General features: G+C 48.2%; 4 protein-coding genes across 4 annotated transcripts; 3 read left to right on the top strand and 1 right to left on the bottom strand.

Moving 5' to 3' along the window:
• Nucleotides 1-1,178: 1,178 nt before the first annotated feature.
• On the bottom strand, nt 1,179-2,843 carry LOC101781765 (protodermal factor 1). Its single transcript, XM_004968498.3, has 3 exons — nt 2,571-2,843; nt 1,846-2,485; nt 1,179-1,758 (listed from the first exon to the last, which is right to left on the bottom strand). Exons 1-3 carry the CDS (start codon nt 2,689-2,691, stop codon nt 1,410-1,412), a joined length of 1,110 nt encoding a protein of 369 aa, XP_004968555.1. The 5' UTR covers nt 2,692-2,843; the 3' UTR covers nt 1,179-1,409.
• A 4,123-nt stretch (nt 2,844-6,966) lies between these two features.
• On the top strand, nt 6,967-8,051 carry LOC101774096 (early nodulin-like protein 2). The gene is made up of 2 exons (XM_004971694.3): nt 6,967-7,282; nt 7,365-8,051. Exons 1-2 carry the CDS (start codon nt 7,099-7,101, stop codon nt 7,949-7,951), a joined length of 771 nt encoding a protein of 256 aa, XP_004971751.1. The 5' UTR covers nt 6,967-7,098; the 3' UTR covers nt 7,952-8,051.
• A 3,727-nt stretch (nt 8,052-11,778) lies between these two features.
• LOC101773688 (protein RALF-like 33) lies at nt 11,779-12,397 on the top strand. Its single transcript, XM_004971693.1, has one exon. It carries the CDS (start codon nt 11,779-11,781, stop codon nt 12,184-12,186), a length of 408 nt encoding a protein of 135 aa, XP_004971750.1. The 3' UTR covers nt 12,187-12,397.
• A 4,003-nt stretch (nt 12,398-16,400) lies between these two features.
• LOC101781363 (VQ motif-containing protein 4) lies at nt 16,401-17,750 on the top strand. The gene has a single exon (XM_004968497.4). It carries the CDS (start codon nt 16,651-16,653, stop codon nt 17,311-17,313), a length of 663 nt encoding a protein of 220 aa, XP_004968554.1. The 5' UTR covers nt 16,401-16,650; the 3' UTR covers nt 17,314-17,750.
• Nucleotides 17,751-23,390: the final 5,640 nt, after the last annotated feature.

Raw genomic sequence — 23,390 nt, 5'->3', positions numbered from 1 at the left:
GCCGGCCACACGAACCGCACACTGCGGGCCGTTTGATAGTGCTCCTCAGCTGGTCCAAAATATTATGGACCAGGCCTACTACTATTATTACTGTGCATAATCTGCGAGCCCAGATTCAGTTGCGAGACATGGCCTGCTGCAACAGAATCAAGCTGATCTACCTAGCTCTCCTTCTCACTTTTTTCTTTTAAAAAGAAAAAAAAACTCGGCTCCCCCCTCCTTGCTAACAGTACATAAGAAATCCTCAAAGAAACAGTATTTCTGTACCAAAGAAGTCTTCCTCGAAAGAACTATATACAGAAGAAAACAACAAGAAGATCATCACTGGTCTTCCTCTCTCGACAATCTTACTTTACAATAAAAGGAACTAAAACATGTGTTGCACATCAGTCTTCCTTCTTCCCTGATGAAAATGTGCTACATACTTGCAGGCGACCCTCCATAAAACAAATGAATGTGGTTGGTTTTTACATGGCTCCATCGCCCATGCTGTTTGCTAGGTCGAAGCATGTAGCCTACTAGCAGTCTCTTGCAGTATACGGTACCATTTTGTGCGTGTCCTTTGCATAGTTACTCACCCCCATTAATGTGCTTCACATACGGTAGATGCGTCTCGCACAGTTGCACTGACATGACGTACGGAGATGGTGAAAATCTCGGCCTTGTTTAGTTGGGGAATTTGGGAGGTGCCAAATTACTGTTACAGCACTGTAGCACACTGTAGCGTTTCGTTTGTATTTGTGAATTATTGTCCAAATATTGACTAATTAGGCTCAAAAGATTCGTCTCGCAAAATACAACAAAACTGTGCAATTAGTTTTTAATTTCATCTACATTTAGTACTCCATGCATGTACCGCAAGTTTGATGTGATGGGGAATCTTCTTTTTGCATAGTGTCAAAGTTGGGAGTTGGGAGTAACTAAACATGGCCCTCGTGAACCGATTAATACTCCACTGCATGCCAGTCCGTACTATGTAGTCTGTACTGTACGCCCATGACCCATGCTCGTCAACGACGTGTCCCTATCTTATCTTATCTTATGAACAGCACGATTACATGCAACATCATGATGTATCAACAGCCTAACACACACGTAAAGATTCACAGCACAAAAGAAACACTCCTAATTCCTAAAACTAGCTTTGTTGCCTGCATCAGGAATTCGCAGTACGAGACTTTGGAACCCAACTAGGACAGTAGTAGTTTTGCTTCATTCATCCACCGAGATCCACACGAAAAACACAGCAAAATAACACGAACGAGTACACCACTAAGTTTGTGCTCGATGACTCGGACACAACCAACGTAACCATCAACTCAACAACGCCCAACAAATACTTCCAGCTAGTTCACCACGTCTTAAACACATTCCAACGACACGCACGTCGCGACACCCCCTGCCTAGCTCTACGCCTTGCCCTCGTTGGCCTTCTTGAACGCCGCCGCCTGCGCCGCTGCGGCGCTGTCGGAGCCGCCGGCCGCCGCGGCCCCGAACGCGTCGCGGACCTGCTCCGTGGTGTAGGGGAAGCCCGCGCGGGTCATGGAGTTGAGCAGCGCGGCGGCGCCCTCGCGCAGCAGCGCGCCCGCGCCGTCGGACCGGGTGTTGGCCAGCGCGTCCTGGATGCTCAGGTCGGCGGCGCCGCCGAGGCCGCCCGCGCCGCCGAGGCCACCCGCGCCGCCGAAGAAGTGGCCCATCGAGCTCGGGAACCGCCCGCCCAGCGCCGACCAGATCTCCATCGGGTGGGACCGCCAGTAGCTGGTGGCAGGAAAACGAGAGAGGGGCCCGCGTGTCAGTGACTGCATGCATGCATGCATGCATGGTGACATGGTGTTAGTGGCTTACTCGCATGAGCCGGGGAGGGAGCCGAGGCTGTGGGGGTCGACGGGGAGGAACGGCGTCGGCGACGAGGTCCCGATGCCGCCGTGCGACGGGGAGCCACCGTACGACGGCGTGGGGGAAGAGCTGCCCCCGTAGGCGCCTCCTCCGTGGGATGGCGAGGGGGAACCGCCACCGTAGGCGCCGCCGCTGGGCGTCGAAGGGGAACCGCCGTACCCGCCGCCGGTGGACGGGGAAGATCCGTACCCGCCGCCGCCGTGGGACGGGGTCGACGGAGAGCTACCGTACCCTCCACCAGTGGATGGCGACGACCCGGAGCCACCGTGGGACGGGGTGGACGGAGAGCCGCCATAGCCTCCGCCAGTTGAAGGCGACGACCCGGAGCCGCCGTGGGACGGGGAAGGCAGCTCCCCACCGGTGCCCCCGTGGGACGGGGAAGGCAGCGCCCCGCCTGTGCCCCCGTGGGACGGGGAAGGCAGCGCCCCACCGGTGCCCCCGCCGTGGGACGGAGTCGGCACGTACCCGCTGCCGTGGGACGGCGTCGTGCCGCCGGACGGCACGGGTGTGATGCCACCGCCGTGCCCGGGGATCCCGGGGAAGGTGTGCGGGTCCACTCCCGGCACGCAGTCCGGCTTCTTCACGTCACCTGCACGGCAGCCACACATTGTTACTGCATGCATACCTAGCTACCGTTGCAGCAGGAGAGGAGCTCGGCTCAAGACGACGCGTACCTTGGCTGGCCTTCTCCATGGGGCTGGTCCGGGCCTCGACCACGCCGACGAAGGCCTGCGCGGCCAACGCCGCGAGCACGAAGCTCGCAAGGAGAGCCCTCGCCGTCTTCCGCGCCTCCATGGCAGCTGCTTCTCCGCTTCTCTCCTCCTCCTCTGCTGCTGCTGCTGTGGAGTGAAGTGGACTGTGTATTGGTGGAGATGAGGTGAGGCGAGCAGCGCGCGTGGATATAAATAGCGGGAGCAGAAGCTACCAGACTGGCGCCATTGGGGAGTTGAAGGCGAGCGCCGTGAATTGATGAGGTCGCAGGTGACGCAGCGCGGGTGGTTGGCGAGGGGATTCAATGCGGGCATCAACGTATCGACCAATCCATCCATACATCGTCCGAGTAGGCGAGGCGTGCGCCTGCCTCCACAGCCGGAGCAGACTGCTGCATGCGCTGTTCAAGGCTTCAAGCCCATCACGCTTCGTCTCTTCTCTCTTCTTCTTCCCCTCCTTTGCAGATTTAATTTACTCCTGTTGTGAGCCATATAAAAATACAGGTACTTGCACTGCATGCATGATCTGTCGAGTTCCAGTTGGCGATCGAGCATGACACTGTGTATTTCCCCTTCAGCATCGGTGCCCAAGGTTGTGATCTCAAGAGCTTGTGCGAGATTCTTCTGTGAACAAATGGGGATCATCGATGAGTTTTATGCTGAGTTCTTACTCATGCCATTGCCGTGCGTGCCTACTTGCTGACCAGAGTTCATATCTGCAGTGTTGAATATTGGTTTGTTATTGGCTTCGAAATCTCCACGTCACCAATTTTTCAGTGATTCTGAGGAGTTTGGAACACAAGACTTCTCATGAATTTTACGGGAATTAGTATACTTCCTTTGGAAAACAAACAGCTAAATGGAGATCATGAAATTAGTACAATTCCGACTTTCCGAGTCTTGAATTTCGATTTGTCTTCACGTGAAAGCTTTGCATTCCATACTTGGTTTCACATTTTCCACTCGATTGAGGTACTAAAAGCTACTCCCTCCCGCTCCAAATTATAAGCTTGGAGAATCAAATCATTTTATATTTGATTAAAATTATAGAGAAGATCACAAAAGTTATGGCACCGAATAGATATACTATGAAAATATATTTAATGAAGGAATTAATGGTACCTATTTGGTATCATGAATGTTAGTACTTTACTGTATAAAATTGGTCAAACTTGAGATGCTTTGACTCTCAAAAAAATTGGAATGACTTATAATTTAGAACGGATGGAGCAGTAATATTCTGGCATTGTTACAGTGAGATTGCAATCAGCAACAAGCTGGACCTTGCTGTCAGGCTGTGCCTAACCACACCAAGGCATCCTTTCAGAAAGCAAAAAAAACAACTCCGATCCTGAGCAAATCTGTTGAAGCCTTTAAGCTGTTTCATGACTCATGATCTGCTCTTGACTCGGGGTCGATCGCGCTACGCATCGATCGATCGTGCCCCACGAGCCATTGATGCAGCAATGAATAAAAGGCTGTTGAGTTCTTGCCCTCTGCAACAGTCCGGGTGAAAGGGGTCCAGGGTAGTGTTGTCTTGGGGCATTTGTTCTCGCTCGCGAGCTGGTCGGCCCAGCTGTTTTGAACAGTTACTATGGGTGCTGCCAGTACTGTGTAGCCATGGAGGGGTCTGTTTCATACTATAAGCTTCATCTTTGGACTTGTTCGTTTCAGTGTGTGATCCATGAACGCATGTATTTTTCAGTGAAAACATTTCACTGTCTACAGTGCAGTTTTACTGAAGAACAGCTTGGTTTTTGTCTTGTGCAGTTGGTTTAGTTATCAACCGAGATTCAGCGCTTACAACTGATCCAACTCTATGATTATGAAGTGTCATGAACATTGTCATGAACAGTTTGTGTTGAACTGAGAGTTTAGGTCCCGTTTGGATCTAAGGATTTTCATGGGACGTACTCCAACTGGTTATTACTGCCTCATCGTAGACTGAGAGCGCATCTGTTGTGCTGTGCAACCTGCACTCTTCCATCCATGAAAAGGGAGTAGGGAGACTTTGCCATCACTTTGCAAAAGTGAAAGTTAAAGCATGCATCTTCTACGATTGGTGAGGCAAATGAGCCTCTTAGTACTCCTCGTCTGCTCATAAATCTTTCTGGTAACTGTATTTCACCTACTAATTCAGAGGCAGAGATCTGGAGTACAAGCCATCCTCCTCCAATCATCCAGTCCTTGCGGATGAGAAGCGAAGCCGAATTGAATTGGACGCGTGGGGGCATATTTACAGTGGCACGCGTTATTCCACAACCAGACCTCTGCATGCGACCTTCACATGCTTGAGCGCACTGCCGCAGAGCACGGTCCTTGCTCTCCGCAACTACCTCCCCTCAATTCACTGCACACAACGCGCATGCGCACGAATATAAATCCACCGATCCGTCACCTCACCATTTCTTATTTTCTATGGATCATCAGTTCGTCACCCAATTCGAAAAAAAAAATGGAGACAACTCTGAACTCTGAAGATCGCAGGATTGAAGGGGGATTTCAGACAGGGGCAGGAGGTAGCTGGCGACGGAGGTGTTGTCCCCCTTGCTTGATGACCATTACGATCTAAAAATGGAGATCGCACAAATGGCTCGCCAAGGCACTGATGAATTACCCGCAAAAAAAAAGACACTGATGGATGAATTCGCTGTCCGGGCAGAGAATCCACACGCCGTGTCCGTGCGCAGATCGCTCGCTGCGTATACGGCGCGCTCGGTTGACCGACCTGCGCCTCCTCCAGGAAGCCGGCCATTGTTGGTCCAGCTCCGTCGCCGTCCCTCCAACACTTGCGCCGCATGCACAGGATGCGCTCGATCGCTGGAGCCTCGGACACGGCAGCCGAGCAGTCATTGCGCGTCGCAGGAGCAGCAGAGAGATGCGCCAAATCTCGGTGCTCTTACCGCCTCGCCAACTTGGCCGGCCGGCGTCAGGAGGACAGGGCAACCTCCACCGTCCACCGGCACAAGTCACACCTTGGAGTAACTACAGCTAGCTCCTCCACCCCACAGAATGCATCGTCCTCTCAGGCTCTCACTGATGATCTTGCGTGCAACTGTGCAAGCTGCATATATTGCTGCTCCTGCATGGCTGCCTGCCTCCTTTCTTCTTATGCACATCGCACATAAAGCTACTAGCTGCAAATGCAATGCATGGTAGATCAAGACATCTTCGTTAGCAAAAAAAATCTTTGGCTTCGCTGCAAGGCTTGCAGGCTGCTTTCTTTGGTGTTTACCATTACTACAACACTTGATCACCACCAAGGAGGAGTAGGAGTAAAGTGCAGTGCAGTACCGGTGGCAGTAGTAGATCCACGGGCAAGGCAATGCCTTGAATGCGCATTGAGCTGGCCAACAGTGAAAAGCCTTGATGATGAGCGAGGACTGTCCGAGCGTCGCAGCAACAGTGTTAATGGCGCACCGGAGGCAGCAACACCAGGGAATTTGCCCTGCTGCCCAGCTGTACTGCCATACTGAATCGCCTTTTCCCTTTCCCAATTCTGTTTTTTTTCTCCCTTTCGGATTCGGAGGTGAATGAAACACACATCAGAATCAGATGGTAGATGCTGGGAACGAGCAAGGGGTTTGATGAGCATGGGAGTTGCCCGAGTGGAGAGAATGGCGCGGCTCCATGCGACCATGCCTCTACAGTCTACATTCCAACGCCGTCCGTCAGGCGCAAGCACAGAAGGACGGCATGGCCGTGTAGGTTATACCCGCCGGTCTGCCGCCGCGAATGCAGAGAGAAATTTATCAGACGGGAGAAACGATTTTGATTGCTTCTGTACATTGCAGTACTGCCTGCACTCTTGTACTGTTACGCGCGGCAGAACAGTGCAACCAGACGAAAATGAAAAAAAAAACTGAACAAGAAAGGATGGGCCGCTGTCTGTGAGGTTTAGCCGGCGGTGAGCCCATTGGTTTTGTTGATTGTTGCATCTTTGCTAGCTTGGATCGGGCCAACTAGAAAAAGGACGGCCTTGTTCGCACTGGGCTTGGAAGGCCATGACAGCCCACTTAAACTTGATTAGTCTACCCCTAGCCTACAACAAACACCGGCCCATTGAGGCCTATGGCTAGTCAAACTGATGACCGTTGTGGCGGTTCCTGTGTGCAGTGGGCACACTGCGCCGTTACAACATGCCAGCCGATTTCTTCGTCAAAGAGGTAAAGGAATGGCGTAACTCCTTGGCGCTGGGTAAAGCTCAGCATCGGTAACGCCCGGTCACAGCTAATTGCTGCCTCACTAATGCAATGCACCCCCAACGGTAACATCACCTGACCCTCGTGTATAAATACATGCAGAAACCATGGACACCAAGACCATCACAGACTCACCAAGACCAGACCAGGCTCAGATTCAGACGCCGGCCGGGTTAGTCAGCTCTAGCAACACGCTAGGCGGTAGATTTACAGTGGTCACTAGTGCTAGAGGGATCGGAGTTTGGTAGCCATCTAGGAATTGAACTTCGCGCAATCGAGCAGGCGAGGCGATGGCACGGCCGATCGTCGGAGTGGCGGCTCTGGCGGCCATGTTCGCCGTGCTCCTGGCGGCGAGCTCCTGCGCTGAGGGGCGCGATTTCCACGTCGGCGGCCGCGGCGGGTGGGCGCCGGACCCCGCCGAGCCCTTCAACGCCTGGGCGGAGCGCAACCGCTTCCAGGTCAACGACACCCTTGGTGAGCGGCCTTCTCCTCGCCTCTTCACCTTCACCATGGGCGTTTGAGTGATGACCGGTCGTGTCGTGCGCGTGCTGTGCAGTGTTCAGGTACAACAAGGACGTGGACGCGGTGCTGGTGGTGAGCCAGAGCCACTACGATGCCTGCAACACCACGGAGCCCATCCTCCGCCTCGGCGGCGGCGACTCCCGCTTCGTGTTCAACAGCTCCGGGCCCTACTTCTTCATCAGCGCCGACACGGGCCGGTGCAAGGCCGGCGAGCGCCTCATCGTCGTCGTCCTCGCCGTCCGCAACAACGGCGGCAACGCGCCGTCGTCGCCTTCGCTCACGCCACCGCCGCCAAAATCATCATCGTCGCCGACATCTCCGTCTCCCGTTGCTACACCTGCTCCACGCGCGTCGCCGCGGCCGCCCTCGCCACCGAAGTCGTCCTCGTCGCCAACGACCTCGCCTCCTTCCGTTGCTACGACACCTGCTCCGCGTGCGTCGCCTCCACCGCCACCGTCGTCGGGGAAGAACGCTTCATCTCCGTCGCTGGCGCCGGTGCCCGCGCCCGCGCCTGCTAGCACGAACGGGACGTCGTCGCCACCGTCGCCGTCGTCCGCAGTAGCCTTGAGGGGTGGCGTTCTGGCGTGCCTGATAATCGGTGGAGCAGCGATTCTAGTTTGATATTCTTGATCATCGTGTGCCCAGGACTTCGAATTGATCGATGTTGGCTATTAAACTTGATTACGTTTCGTTAGTTGGGATGCAGGTTTAGTTTGCTTCTGAGTTTTAGGGCTCGCGTCAAAATAACATTTTTTTTGGTTTTGTCCGGTTGATTTGTCGAGATTCTCAATCCTAGAAAGTGGGATGTGTAAATCTTTATAATGAATCAGTATCCTGTACGCCAAAGAGGTGGAGAGAGAGATGCATGTCATTCCTTCAAAAAAATCGGTTAAGTTACTAGCATCTCCATTATTCGTGTGAAGAAGTTAATAGCATCCATTTCAAAATACTCTACTTCACAATGTTCAATTTTTGAACATGTGTCTTTATCTAACAACATTTGTACAAACAACTAGATACAAATGCCAGTTAAGTTCATGAAAACTAGGAAGGAGCCCAGTTGTTATACCCCTAGTAAAGTGCCAGATGGCTGGGATTTTATACCAGTACCTCAGCAGGAACTCAAACCGGAGCTCGAGGATCCATACCGCGAGCAGGAACTCCCGGAAGGCTTTGAGGACAGCAAGTCCAATCTCACCTTTTGATGCATATTTATCCCAGTTTTTCAAACACAACCTATTAGCTAGTTTTATAAATTGCATATTGTTTTATTGCTGAAACCGGTTGGATAGCCACCCCTTGACTGTTACGATTCTTCCTTAATGTCCAAGAATTATCTCTAAATATAATATGCCTTGTTTGGATGATAATCACCGCTAGAATGCTTAGAACCTTGTTACTTATTTTATTACAATCCAATTATGACTACAATGTGTCTCATCCAGAATAAAGGTGTGAGTGTTTTAAAGGAAGTAAACGGGTTTCGGGAAATAAAAGTAGGAAAATGCTTAGATGAGATGGATGGGTGTTTCTTTTGTGAAATGCCAAGTTAGGCTCGTACCTTAGTGGTTGAGTAGGTTGGGAGATATCCATATGACAATTAAGGACTGAGTTGATGTGTCATCTTGCCTAACCCAATTTATCGTGCAACCACTCGACCTTTGTATGCGGCAAAGGTTTAGCATAAATCCCACTAGCTAGTCTCTTAGCCATCAGGAGAGCTGGTGAGCAACGAAAGATCATGGAAAAGGAGTGAGTCTTTGTGACTTAGGTCCCAGTTAAGATCTCGTTGGTAGGTCATTAACCCTTGGTTGTTTCCGTGTTGGCTAGTCAGGTTTAGCTAAGGTGGGTAATGGCTTTGATAGGATCCGCATTGAGACTAAGGTGATCGTGCTGCAGTACCCTATTTGTGGGTAAAGTGTACACCTCTACAGAGTTAAAACCTATTCAAATAGCCGTGTCCACGGTATTGGATGAGTTACGGTTTGGGCACATAACTAGTGTTTGGGAGATGGATGGTTTTCATGGCGTGTGTTGGATTTTGGAAGTGCCTGGCAGTTGTGCCGTGAGCTACCGCGGACGGGGAGTCTGATAGCACTAAAATTTGGATCCTTTGTGTAGGATAAACCCCACTCAATTATCCGGTCACTAAATAAATGCTTTGCGAAAACCCTTTTGAAAGTGAACCCTTGCATGTGTTAAAAATATAGCTTTATTGCAAATGAACCTTAGCCTTATCCTTGTTATGAGTTGTGCATATTCTTGTTATTCCCCCTCCGTTGGTGTGGTTGGACTTGTTGAGTACGTTTGTACTCACCCTTATTTTGTTGCTTCAGAGGAAGACCTGGACTCCGGTGCCGAGGACATCGAGTAGGTGGTCGTTTTTGCACCCAACGTTACCTGTGGTGTTGGCCCTTTGCAGGATGCTTCCGCTGGCGCATAGTCCCGAGTGTTGTCTAGGTTCATCTCGACAGTAGCTTGGATCGTTACCGTTGTTGTTTTACTTATCGTTTTGGCGTGGCTTTTGCGCCCGCTCCCTCAGGAGTTATACGGTTCGTGAACCATCTGTTGAATAAATGTGTTATCAGCCTCTTGGGACTGGTATTTGTATCATATTTAGTCTCCGCTTAAGTAGGGACGCTTCAACTGGTAGGTGAGCTTGAAGAGAAGAGAAGTAGCATGATGAATATGATAACTCTGTATCCTGTTAATAGTAAGAACACAGTAAGAACATCAAAAAGATCTAGATGAAGATGACAAACAAACAAGCATAAGAAACTGTTTAAGGTAAATGCAAACTTACGATTATTAAATAGTCAAATAGCATCAACCCTTTTTCTAGAATAAAAGAAGTTCAAATAGCATTGGGCTTTTTTATAATTCATAGGGCACGCCCTAAACATATCATTGCTTTAACAAAATATGAATTTAGAACATGCATGGAACAATTTATAATGTTAATTCTACAATTTACAATTTTAGTGCATGACACATGACTCTATTGGCATTAATCATTGTTATGTACAAAAACGGGAATTGGCTTAGTAATTGGAAACTGAAACTTACTCAATTTAATTTGTTAGTTACTTTGAAGAACTGGTTCATATCTAAAAGATAAATTTTTACGAGGTCCATGAAATACTCGGATTTACTCTATAATAATTTTTCCTTAATTTACTCTATTAAAAATTCACCAAATAGGCTACTTTTACAAATTATCTAAATTTTAAATGCACCCAAACAGTTCTAAAAAAATTATAGAAATATAACAAATATTTTTCACATCATATGCAATAACTTATTAAATTATTTAGAAGAACCTCATAATTTTCTATGTTACTTATGAAGGAAACTAATTTTATAAATGACTACATCTCATCTACGGAAAATTAGTTGTTTTCCCATAATTTTTGGAAAGTATTTTGGTGCCATAAAAATTCAAATATGCTTCAGAAGTAGCATAATTTGATGAATTTTAATTTGAAAACTGCAAAGGTACACATGCAGTTTTAAGAAAGATGGATTCATCTTCATTTGTTAAATGACCATAACAAGTTTCATGAATTTTATAGGTAATTTGGTGGTCGTTGTGTCCAACTTAACTAACAAAAGTGACGAAAATACCAAATAAAAGATGAAAGTTAGAACTCGGTGTCATATAAAGGATAGGAAATTTTCAATGTCAAGAAAGGAATTAAGTTATCTTCTAGTGTAAAATAAGGAATTTCCTCCTAAATGAAAGTGGGAGGAGATTAGCAGGCGATTCGATCTTATTTGCAGTTCAAAGACCCTAAACTCTAGGTTGGATCAGCAGTCGAGGCAACAAGACTTATAAGAAGGGAGAAAACAAGTAACGTACCTCTATTTTTTTTCCCATTCCATCGAAAATGCACTTGGTATCCTTATGTTGATCTCCACTACACGAACCAAACAGTCAGGAAACACACGTGTCACCTTCAAACCTCATCATTGAGGTTGAGTTTGCATAAACAAATGTCAGTTTAGTTGGTGCAGACTGAATTTTACTCGATTTTGATAGTTATAAAAGTGCTGATATCCAAAATTAATTTCTATTTTAAGTTTCTTTCCGTCTTATGCACACCGCATGTTAAGCCTAGGATGGGAGAACTACTAGCCACCGGCACCACCAAAATTAGGCTAGCTTGGGCACCAAATAACCAGCAGCGCATGCAAACCTTCATCCATGCAGGGGAAGGCTAGAACGCCAACGCCGAGGCGGGGCGAGACCGCGACGGGCGGGCGCACGTCCATGGCAGCGTGCGGCCGCCCTGGATTGTCTCCCGTCCAGCGGCTTCCCCTCCAAATGTCCTCCCCTGTCGTCCTTTTCATCTCCCCCTCCTCCTCCCCTTCACAGAGAGAAGAAGGCAGGGAGCAAGCTATCTGCATTCTGCAGACACCCAGCTCGAAGAAAGAGAACCAGACACCCAATGGCGGCGGTTCGGCTCGTGCTGTTTACGCTCGTGGTGGCAGCGGCGGCGGCGCTCCTGGCCGTGCGGCCGGCCTCGGCGGGCGTGCCGGACATGGGCGCGCTGGACGCCCTTGCGGCGGGGAAGAAGCAGTGCTCGGGCGCCGTGGGCGAGTGCGGCGTGGACGAGGCGGAGGAGCTCGGGCTGAGCGGCGTCGGCGCGGGCGAGGAGATCGTTCGGCGGACGCTGGCGGCGCGGCAGCCCCGGAACCGGTACATCAGCTACGCAGCGCTGCGGGCGGACCAGGTGCCCTGCAACCAGCGCGGCCGCTCCTACTACAGCAACTGCGGCGCCGGCGCGCAGAAGGCCGCTAACCCCTACCGCCGCGGGTGCTCCGTCATCACCCGCTGCGCCCGCAACACCAACTGATCCATCCGTGCGTCCATGGGGATCCATCCGCCTGCCTGCCTTCTTTGCTCGCGCACAGCACAGCTTGACGTCGGCCGACGGCGGCGGCGGCGGAGGAGGCGGCGCTACGACGATACGTACAAACCCAATGCAACTATTATTATTGTTCTTGATTGATTGATCGCCATGTTTGTTCATTTATAATTTGGTCGACAAGATTCTGTATTGAAAACAAAATTGTACTTTATATAAGCTGAGCGTATTTTTTGGTTGGGGAATTTTCGTTTCTGCTGAATTCGACGATTATGATCTGTGCATATGTGTGATCCCAAACTGTGGAAGCCTGCATGAAAGATGATCTGCGTGCTTACAAAGAATGCAGGCCGAAATTTACACACACAACCGGGCCGTTTGCACGGCCCAACATATGTACGTGGGCTGCTGGGCCGAAGAACGTATTTTACCAGGACACCGGTTCCTCGCTTTGTCTGCACGAATTCATGATGCCTAACCATCATCGTCTTGATTTTTCTACTTGATTGATCACATTCAGCCAATGAATCTGTGCAGAATCAGGCAGGTCAGCGATACCAGAAGTAATACAATCGTGTACCGGCAGCAGGGTACCTGATCAGTCTCACGCACCTGCATCGTCGCTTTCTCCTGAATGTAAAATGTCGCCAAGATCGCTTTACGCAAAAGCCGCGTTGCAACTTTGTGCTATCCTACGCAAGCAGAAGCTAGGCCTTGTCCACGTCCCCAACTGAATCACATCGTAATCGTATGCTAGCGCAGCTCGACGGCCCTGTCTTCCGCGCCGCTCATCTGAATTTGCGTGCGCCGTACTGCGAACAGGGCAGAGCCCCGGCTTTGCGGCCGCTCCTCGGCTGCCGCGAGCCTGCAGAAAAGTGTCCACAATTTTCAGGCGTCAACTATTTCAGTTCAGCGGGGACATGCAGCACCATGCCCATGCGTCCATGCAGGGGTTCGATTCGACTGGAGCGAGGAGGACGAGCCGGCGAGGCCAGCGTCCATTACCACGACGACGCATGGGCGAAGCCATCTCGCTATCTCAGCCTGTCTCAGTGTGAACCGGGAAGGAATACAATAATCTTTTCTGTCTTCAGTTCTGAACTGACGGAAAGAGGACGCCAAAGGCAGGGGATGGGATCGTACTTGGCTTCAGAGAGGGCAGGAGGACGGCGGAGATGGAATAAAGAAAAGAAAGAAAGAAAGCAAAAGCCACTCCACTCCACCTGCGGCTGCGGCTGCGTGCAGCCGTGCACGCAGGCGCGGAGCGGGATGGGAGCCGGCCGGCCGGCCGGCAGCGAGAGGAACAGGAGCCCACGAGGAAGAGGGGCAGGGGCAGGGATGGCTCCCAAAGTCAAATCACACACTGGCGCACGTTGAAAAGTGCGGGCCTTTGATTGTCCTACCCCTATCTAAAAATCCTCGGCTCCCCTGTCCTAGCTGTCCTCACTCCCGCGTCTTGAGACACACACACTCTTTCGCTACGGCTACCGTCTTGGCGTACCACGGATGCCCAAACTGAAACTGCGACTGATCATCCAGCAAGGGAAGGAATTAGATATTGTTGGGTACTGCTGAGCTCTTGCCTCTATGAACAGTGGTGGCCACCCACGAACCCACGATAACGTCACCAAGAACCAAAGATGCTGAAGGTCCCCTATGGGGTTGCTTCTCCCGTGTACCTGTTGCGATATGAGGCCGGGAGCGAGGCAGCGCTTCCCCCCCTACCATTATGGTACCCTTGGGGTCTGGTTGCGGTACACGCAGACATGCAATGCAAGCAGACTCACTCGAGGTCTCCTCCAAGTCAATGCTACTAGCTTCCACCATGTTTTTGGACTCCATGCCTCCTCATCAGCCCATGCATGCATGCCGTCCATGCCCACTGCCTCCATCACTGCCGTCGTCTTGCTAGCTCCAGGCCATGCAATGCAAGGATGCAACCAACAAGGCCATTAAACCAAGCAGGGGTCGCCGTCGGTCCATTCCGGGAGAGGGAGAAACCAGCCATGCGCGCATTGGTCAGGTCAGTGCAGGTCCAGGAACCGGGGAACACGGCGAACGGGCACTACATGCATGTGACATCTCAAATGTAGTAGTAGGGCGCCGCTCCGGCTGGTCGACAAGCTTCTTCCCGATTTGTTCATCAGTGACTGGGATCCGGTCCTGCTTGCTTAACGGTCGGAATTTGTACACTCGGTTTCGTACATTAGTATTGACTACTTGCTGTACCGGCGTCTACGGCCAAAACAAGTTGCTGTACCACGTACCGTGATGCAACGCCGTGTCTTCCTTTTTTATGTACACCACCACTCATTATCTAAAAAAAAAATGTACACCACCACTGTATATGTAACGGCGTTCTGATGTGCTCATCTCGAGTACAGTATATATCTATGCCAAATTCAGTCTCCAAAAAAAAAGATCAAAATGGGCATGAAATTCGCTTAACCAGTTTATTGGACATGAAAATCATTTAAGCCCAGTACTTCTTAAGGCAACAAAACGTGATTTTTACTACAAATTTTCTATAGAACATTCTTTTTTTTTCAAATGAAAGTTTTTATAGAGCATGAGCTGAACTGCTGGACTATATACCATCTTAGTTTTTCTTAGCCAGTTTATTGACCAGCTTGGATCCATGAAGTGTGTTCTTTTAACTTTGGAGGAGTAGTGATAACCAGCCTGTTCGCTTCAACTTATCAGCCACCGAACAGTGTTTTTCTCTCACAATAAATCAGCCGTTTCAGCTTTTCAGCCGGCTTATAAGTCCAGCCGAACAGACCGAACATATATAGCAACCTGTCCAAAAGATGGCCGCAACAGATCGGGTAGCATGCTCCGGAAGCTAGATTGCATATCAATTATATTATTGATGATGTTGAAGTTGTCGTTGTAATTAGTAGGAGAGATGGTGCAGTCAGCGTCCTTTTATGCAGCAAACTGGTCAAGCCCAACCTTTGAAACTAAGAGACAAACGTGGTGGAACCACAGGGAGAGAACCGAACCATGATGGATCGGGGCCGTGCGCCGATTTAGCAACCCTTCCAGTCAATGCGCCCGGCCGATTGCTCCAGCTTTGCTGAAGCTACCTTGGCATGGTCCTCATCAATTTCCGGTCTCGACTTGCTTGCTGGGCTGGTCAGACAACGACACTTACACTTGTATGGAACGACAATAGAAATATACACATAAATCATGGGTGAAATAATAAAATGAAAAGTTTTTACACAAGCTTATTATTATTTACGATAAATTGATTGAGTGACCATGGAAAAAATCATTAAAAGTTTTAACAAGCAATGGAATTTAGCGTCTGTTTAGTTGCCGCCCACAGCTCTCCCCGGTGCAACTCCAACTCGCCACCTATGGAACAAACGTGCTTCAGATAAAGCTAAATGGGTCTAACGACATAAAGCATAAAGGAAAGGTTTGGACAAATTGATGGATGCCTTGGACAAAATGGTGCACGCTTTGCGCTCTTGGAAGGACACAAGTAGTGAAGAAAGAGTGACTACGCCCATGGACTCGTGAAAACAACCCGTGTGTATTATTTCAAAAAGAAAAAAGAAAACAACCCGTGCAATGTGGGCTCCGAACACACTCTTCCACCAAGATCTTTTCTCAAGGAGTTTGCAAACGGCTGGTGTCTCTTCTCGAGTAGTTTAAAAGTTGTTCATACGTTATGTCTTTTTTCTACTAAGAAAACGCCACCTTTTTATGGAAACCTTCCAAACCCAAGCAAACGCATATATGTTTCCTCAGAGTCCGCATATCTTCCTTTTCCACTGAGAACAAGCTCTACATATTTTAAAGCATAGACCTAAAAAAGATTTGAGAAAAATTCATCTCTAAAGATGTAACTCTGTATGAATAGGTAAAACCATTCAAAAAATAAAATCTGTACGGCTTCTCCTCTCAACACGTAGTCACGTACCAAGTGGAGTACCCGCATTCCCACAATACAGCCTTCCTCATTTTACACGTACTAGTTCATCACATTCAGCCGAACAGTGCTGTCGTCCATCTTATTCAAAGGGAGGACGGAATCTACATCAAATATATTGTTAGGGGAGAAGGACAGAATCTACATGAAATTCAAAAACACATCCATCCAGCTCACCTGCAGAGCCAGCCATCCTGACGAAATTGACCTACTGGTACAAGTCTCGAGTGCCGGCTGGTGTTTGCATCCTCTCAGAAGTCAGATCTGAGCCACACCACACACACACACACAATTTTATTCATATATTCCAGGCCGAAACAAAAGCAAAGCAAAACAAAGCACTCATCTCAATTCTCATCTCCCCAGCAGTTGAAATTCCAGATCCCAAAGCTCCAAAATTCCAATCCCCGAAAAGCCCATAAAACCCCCCTGTTTCTCTCTCTACCCCCCGTCTTTCTCACTCCCAAGAGAAGCCAGCCAAGCCTGCTGCCAAAGGCGACATTTTTCTCATGGACGCCGGCGCAGCCACCTCCGCCCAGGAGCGCCCGGCGCCGCCCTCGCCGGTGGCCGCCGCGCTGCCGATGCCGATGCCGCTGCCACAGGCGTCGGCGGACCCGTCCAACCCCTTCCCCACCACCTTCGTCCAGGCGGACACCACCTCCTTCAAGCAGGTGGTCCAGATCCTCACCGGCACGCCGGAGACCGCGGCGGCCGCGGCGGCGGGCGGGGCACAGTCGTCTCCGCCGGCCCCGCAGAAGCCGGCACCGGCGCCCACGGGGCCCAAGAAGCCGGCTTTCAAGCTCTACGAGCGGCGGAGCAGCATGAAGAGCCTCAAGATGCTGTGCCCGCTGCTCCCTGCCGCCGCCGCCTTCGCCGCCGGCGGCTCCGCGGGCAACGGGTTCTCCCCGCGGGGGTTCTCGCCGCGCGGTCTGGAGGTGCTGTCGCCGAGCATGCTGGACTTCCCGTCGCTGGCGCTGGGGAGCCCCGTCACGCCGCTGCCGCCGCTGCCGGGGTCCGAGGAGGCCGCGGCCGCCGAGGACCGCGCCATCGCCGAGAAGGGGTTCTACCTCCACCCGTCCCCGCGCGGCAATGCGGGCCCCGGCGGCGACCTGCAGGCGCCGCCCAGGCTGCTCCCGCTCTTCCCCGTGCAGTCGCCGACCAGCCGGCCGTGACCGCTTCTAGGCTTCCCCTCCCTTCTTCCTCCTCTAGGCTGGCTCGCTCCTGCTCGGTATGCTCTGCTCGCTGCTAATCACCGTGCTCCTGAAGCGGGAGGCCGACCTGATCTGTGGATGATTTGCTCCTCTCTCTCCCTCTCGTGAGCCTTGGGATGATTCCTGTATGTCCAGTCCTCGTGTTGTAATCTTGGTGTTTGTAACAGTAATTCGGCGCATAAGAGGGATTAATTGATCACCGAGTTCGAGCGCTCTTGCCCCCCATTTCCCTTTCTTTTCCTCCTCTGAATTGTAGATTTTAACTTGGCATTTTTTTTAACCTTTTGCTTGCTCCTTGTGCTTGCTTTGGCATGGTTTGGTGGGGCAAGCTTGTACATTAAGCTGTCAAAAATTCAGTCCAGCCTGAGGCAAGTGGTTGCTCAAGTTGACATTGTCTATTCCAGCTAGGTAAAATATTCAAAATCCGAACATGAATCAGCGCTTAGAACTGGTGGCTTCTGGTTGTACATGTCTAGAAACTAGAAACATATTGTTCTGCTACTAGTTCAAACTCTTACTAGTCTTGGAGAAAGGTGGCATTCTTATTAGAGGTACTACTAAACAGAAATAGTGTGTCATTGAACCGCAGACAGTAAAGTGATCACGGATTTCTTTCAGGAAAAAGAAACTGATCATGGAGGTTAGTCTAGTCACTGATCTGAGCAGAGGGCCCCGTTGAGCCATGTTTCGAGGAAGTGGCAGCTAGCTTATCTATGGACATGGAAGAAGGCAAGGCAAGGCAGACATGCTCGGAGCAGGGCACCCAATAATTGCCCCCTCTTTCTACCAAAATCTGCACGAAATCTGCTCGAAACCTGGAGTGGTACATTTTCGATCTGCATTGGACCCTGGCATAGTATGAGCAACAAAAGGGGCCCCTTGAAGCGGCATCTTTTTCGTAGGAGAGGGAAACAAAAGTGAAATGCCCTGCGTATTTTTCTCATCATGTTGGCTACTGCTACTGGTGGTGGTGGTGGTGGAGGGAGGGAGTGGGAGTGGAATATGGGAGTGATCAAAAGGGGTAGAAAAACAATGCTCTCCCCGGTGGTGGAGTGGTGAGCTCCACCATTTTGCATTGTGACATTATTTTATAAAACGTAGATGTGAATTGGAGCAAAAGCTAGCAGCTTTTGAGGAAAAGCTACGTTGTTTTTTTAATTTTTTGGAGGAGGAGGAGGAAGGAGGAAATCGTGAAGATGTTGAGAGTGAGTGAGAGTGACCCACTTCAGTGTCAGCGGCTGAGTTCACTTGCCCACTCCACTCTCCATCATGCGAATGCATACACGGATATGGATCCTGTAGCAACAGCGGGGAGCTGAGCTGCTCCGGCTTGTCAGGCAAATGAGCGCGCCTGTCAGATCTGTCGCTGCCTCTCGCACATCCCACTGCCAGGTGGGGACAGGGCCGTCGCCACTCGTTCACTAGCTAGCTAATCACACCGGTTAACTCACTCAGTGCTCGCGTTTTTGCTTGAGAGGATGGATAGGCTGACACGACGCAAAGAAGCGGTTAAGATGTTCCTATGTTTCAATCAAAGTAGAGGAAAGCGAAATTTGAGTGCATTTTGTCCATTGGCGAGAAAGGAAGACGTCGATGGCCCATTTCTCTCTCTCATATTTGGGTATCTTTCAAAGCCTAGGATTCCTGGTAGACATTTTAGAAAAAAAGATAAATTTTAAAAATTCTAAAAAAAAGAATATCTAGCCATCAATCGATAGACTGAAATCATCATAACCATTGGATCTATTTTGTTTTCTAAAAAATTACCCACCTATACCATTATAAAAAAGAAAAAGTAACCCCCTAAATCTATATCTAAATTACCCACCTTTACCATTATATAACATTAACTAAAATAACCTGCTAATTTCCATCAAAATTATCCACTCATGCCATTATAAATAATATTTAAAATAACTCCCTAAATTTGCAACTAAATTGTCCAGCACTAATACTTAAAAAACTTAAAATAACCCCTTAAATTTGCTCTATATTACCCACATATGTCATTATTAAAAATAAATGAGGTAACCTATATTTGAACCCAATCAACATAATTAAAAATATACAACAATATATGAGTCTAAATCATTTATTTCTTACACTATTGGTATATGATATAATCGTCTATTTCTTACACTATTGGTATATGATATAATAACTAAGGTATATGTGCATGATGTGCGCCACCATTTATAAAGATATAGATGAAGTGATGAAAATATATGTTTCTATGGTACAATTATAGCGCAAACTTAGGTCCATTAAACAAATTCAAGCGCATACCTACGATGAAAAGTAAAAGGTTAAATATTATAAATGTAGATGAAAATATTATAAAGTAATTACTAACTAAAAATTTATCACAGTCGGATGAAGATAATAAGTATATATCTATATAAGTATTATGTTCGAATATTTAACAAATGAGATGTCGCTCGTGGTAATAGTTTTGTAGCAATGTGGTCTCATTTGTTTTCATTGGAGACTACGCATTAGTTCCCATGAGACACGCTAGAAAAAAACACAAAATCCTTGAAATTATCAAAAAATCAACAATATCAAGCACCAATCCTGTAAACTCTAATAATCATAGTCATTGATATATTATATTTTCTAAAAAGTTACCTACCACTATCATTGAGAAAATATTCAAAAATAAACTCTAAACCTATATCTAAATTACTGAGATCGCCCATTATTGAAAATAATCTAAAAAAACCTCATAATTTTCATCCAATTTACTCGTACATATCATTATAAAGCATAATTTAAAATTTCATTCTAAATTTGTACCTAAGTTACCCACATATGTCATTTATAAAATAACATAAAGTAAACGCCTAAACTTAATCTAATTATCTTCATATGCATCATACAGAAAAATCCAAAAATAAACTAATATATGATTCTAAATGACCTATTTATACCATTCTTAATATAAAAATATTAAGTTAAAGTATATAAACATGATGAGTGTCACCATTTAGACCATTTATACATGTATGTGAGGAATTGATGAAAAATATCAATTTTTTTATGCTAAACACAATGTATGGAGGTGCGATATAACATGAAAAAAGTGTGAATGTGAATACAAAAGTTTACAGAGTAATTACTAATTAAAAACCAATCACAGCTGGATAGAGATAAGTACATATCTATATAAAGTACATATCTATATGAGTATTATGTTGAATTATTGAAAAATGAGAGAGTAGTAGGTAAACAATTTTAATTATTAGCTAGGAGTTTAATTTCTAAATAATTTTCAGATTCAATAGTTTTTAAAAATATTAGCCCGTGCGGGAGGACATGGTTGGTGCTGACTATAGATGTCCATGCAGCCCGACAGCCCGGCACGAAGCCCGATTTTTTGGCCTGTCCCAAGCCCAGCCCGGAATGTAACTCCTCGAGCTCGGGCTGGCCCAGCCCGATGGCTTGTGCCGGGTGTGGGCCGGCGCCTCGGCCTGATGGGTGGCACGGCCTGGCACGAAATCGAATGGCCGACCTATTACCGACCCATCTACCGAACGGTCGCGTGGCGGCCTAGCCCAGCCTAGCAACAGCTAGGAAAGGGGACATATATAACCCGCCACCGTGCCCAGCCGCACCCCCTCCGCAAACCCCACCCCCTCCGCCAGCCGCCGCCACCGCCCGCCGCTCTCGTTTTCCTGATTTAGATCTAGATCCTCCTGATCCTCTTCTTGTTCTCCTCATCTTGTTCCTGTCATACTCTCCAGCTTCGGGCTGCAGCGTCGCTAGTAAGTTGTAGATGCTCCTTATCCTCTTCTTGTTCTCTTGATCCCCTTCTTGCAGGTATCCATCGACCGTTAGGTGGTAGGTGTCATGCGCCATTGAGGAGGGACAGAGCGGTTGTGGTGTCATGACCATTAGCCTTCGCCCTCTCGCAGATCCTCTAGGCATCTCATCATCCCGTCATCTTCTCCTACTCTGGGCTCCGGCGTCATAGGTACCCACTTGTCCTCCTAATCCTCTTGTTGTTCTCCTGATCCTCTTCTTGTTCCTGATCTTGTTCTCCTGTTTGTAGGTATCCGTCGGGTGCCGCGCGCTATTAAGGGACGGAGCGGTTGAGGGACACCAGAGGGCGCTGCCGCCTGCCACACGAGGTCGTCGTGATGGACGAGAACTATACCATCAATGATGACCTAAGGGCTTGTGGGCTGCCAGGTAAACCATTGTTCCTGATCCTCTTCTTGTTCTCGTGATCTTGTTCTGATCCTGACCCTCTTCTTGTTCATGATCTTGTTCTTCTTGTTCTTGTAGGCGACAATGAGGACGACGTGGTTGCCAGAGCTGTGGCACTCTTCGGTAGCTCTACTGCTCCCGTCAATGTGGATGCTGCCGGTGCCGGAGGTTCTGCCCAGCTTCTACACTGACTACCTCAATGGGCACCAGTGTCCGCAACGGGAAGTGGCGATATGCTGCATGGAACGACTTTGAGGAGTTGTTCCATGAAGGCGCTAACGGGAAGCAGGTGAGGTATGCTGCCAAGTCCCGTCATTGTTCTCACATTCTTACAGGCCGATCATGTGCTGGTACTAGCCATTTGCTCCGGCACCAGAAGATATGCTTGGCTAAACAAAACCATTCTTCTCTTGTTCAGTCGCAACTTCAATTCAATTCTGATGGTTCAATTAGTAATTGGAAATACAAGTCTGATCTTGCTCGTAAGGAATTGTGCCGTTTGATTGCAAGACTTGATCTACCCCTGGGCTTTGGTGAGTCAAAGGTATTTGAGGAGTACATCCAGCGTGCTCATAACCCTCGTTTTGCTAAAGTTTCTAGGAAGACGACTTCTAGTGATCTTACCAAGTACTTTGCTGAGCGTCATGTTTCTCTGGTTGAAACTTTGAAGTCTTCTGTTTCTTCTGTCTATCTTACTTCTGATATTTGGTCTGGCAATACTAAGAAAGACTACCTTAGTGTTGTTGCACATTTTGTTTCTGTTGATTGGGAATTAGAGAAGAGAGTCATGGCTCTTCGGTTGATTGATTGCTCGTATTCTGGTGTTAACATTGCTGAACGTATTGAACAAGTAGTTTCTGAATTTGGTTTAGAGGATAAGATTTCCTCTGTGACACTTGATAATGCTTTTGCTAACACTTTTGCCATGGCCACACTCATTCCCAAATTTTTTGGTTATCTTGGTCCAGATCCTGAACCTCTTGATTCTGATTCTGATAAAGCACTTGTTGGTCTTTTGCATCAACGCTGTGCATGTCATATTATCAACCTCATAGTCAAGTCTGGTTTGAAGAGGATCAAGTCTTATCTTGAGGCTTTAGGACTGCAATCTCTTTTTGGAACTCTTCTAACCAACGCATTGCAGTTTTCCATAACTTCTGCATTGTCAAGGGGGTATGCCCTCGTAAGTTTGGTTTAGATATAGATGTGATATGGAATTCTAAATGTCTCATGCTCAAACATCTACTACCATATAAGACTGTCTTTTCTGTCTTTATTTCTGCTCATTATGGTTTGCACAATGGCTAACCACTACTGACCGAAAGCCATTAAATAATTGCTGAGAAAATTTTGCGGTTCCTTGAAATATTTTATGATTTCACTGTTGCTTTTTCTGGTGTTTACTATCCAATGAGTCGTATGATGTTGCATCATATTATTGAGATTGCTGGTCATTTGCATGGCCAAGAGACTGATCCACTGCTCAGAAACATTGTTGTTCCCATGAAGCTCAAGTTTCTCAAGTATTGGTAGAACATACCTCTATTATATTCCTTTGCATTCATTTTGGATCCTAGAGCCAAGATGAGAGGTTTTCATAATGTTCTTTAGCTTCTTTCTTAGGCAATTGGTGTTGATTACTCTTGTTACTTCATTGAGGTAAGAACTGAATTATATAAGTTGTTTAACAAGTATGAAAACAAATTTGGTGTAGTTAGGATGCACAGGCCCTCTCAAACTACAGCTGGTACTGGTAAGAAAAGAACCGCATGGGGGTAAGATCTTTGGTACTCCATCTGGTTTAGGTGGTTCTCCTGTTCTTTCATCTA

The sequence above is a fragment of the Setaria italica genome, chromosome V, assembly GCF_000263155.2.
Source record: "Setaria italica strain Yugu1 chromosome V, Setaria_italica_v2.0, whole genome shotgun sequence".
Classification (NCBI taxonomy): Eukaryota; Viridiplantae; Streptophyta; class Magnoliopsida; order Poales; family Poaceae; genus Setaria; species Setaria italica.
Note: the sequence above shows the minus strand (reverse complement) of the source record. Positions and strands in the feature narration are given on the sequence as shown.

Coding starts and splice junctions, on each gene's coding strand:
- LOC101781765 (XM_004968498.3), bottom strand. CDS start 2,691: ATGGAGGCGCGGAAGACGGCGAGGGCTCTCCTTGCGAGCTTCGTGCTC. Junction 2,486..2,570: donor CATGGAGAAGGCCAGCCAAG/GTACGCGTCGTC, acceptor GCTGCCGTGCAG/GTGACGTGAAGAAGCCGGAC. Junction 1,759..1,845: donor TCCCTCCCCGGCTCATGCGA/GTAAGCCACTAA, acceptor TCCTGCCACCAG/CTACTGGCGGTCCCACCCGA.
- LOC101774096 (XM_004971694.3), top strand. CDS start 7,099: ATGGCACGGCCGATCGTCGGAGTGGCGGCTCTGGCGGCCATGTTCGCC. Junction 7,283..7,364: donor CCAGGTCAACGACACCCTTG/GTGAGCGGCCTT, acceptor CGTGCTGTGCAG/TGTTCAGGTACAACAAGGAC.
- LOC101773688 (XM_004971693.1), top strand. CDS start 11,779: ATGGCGGCGGTTCGGCTCGTGCTGTTTACGCTCGTGGTGGCAGCGGCG.
- LOC101781363 (XM_004968497.4), top strand. CDS start 16,651: ATGGACGCCGGCGCAGCCACCTCCGCCCAGGAGCGCCCGGCGCCGCCC.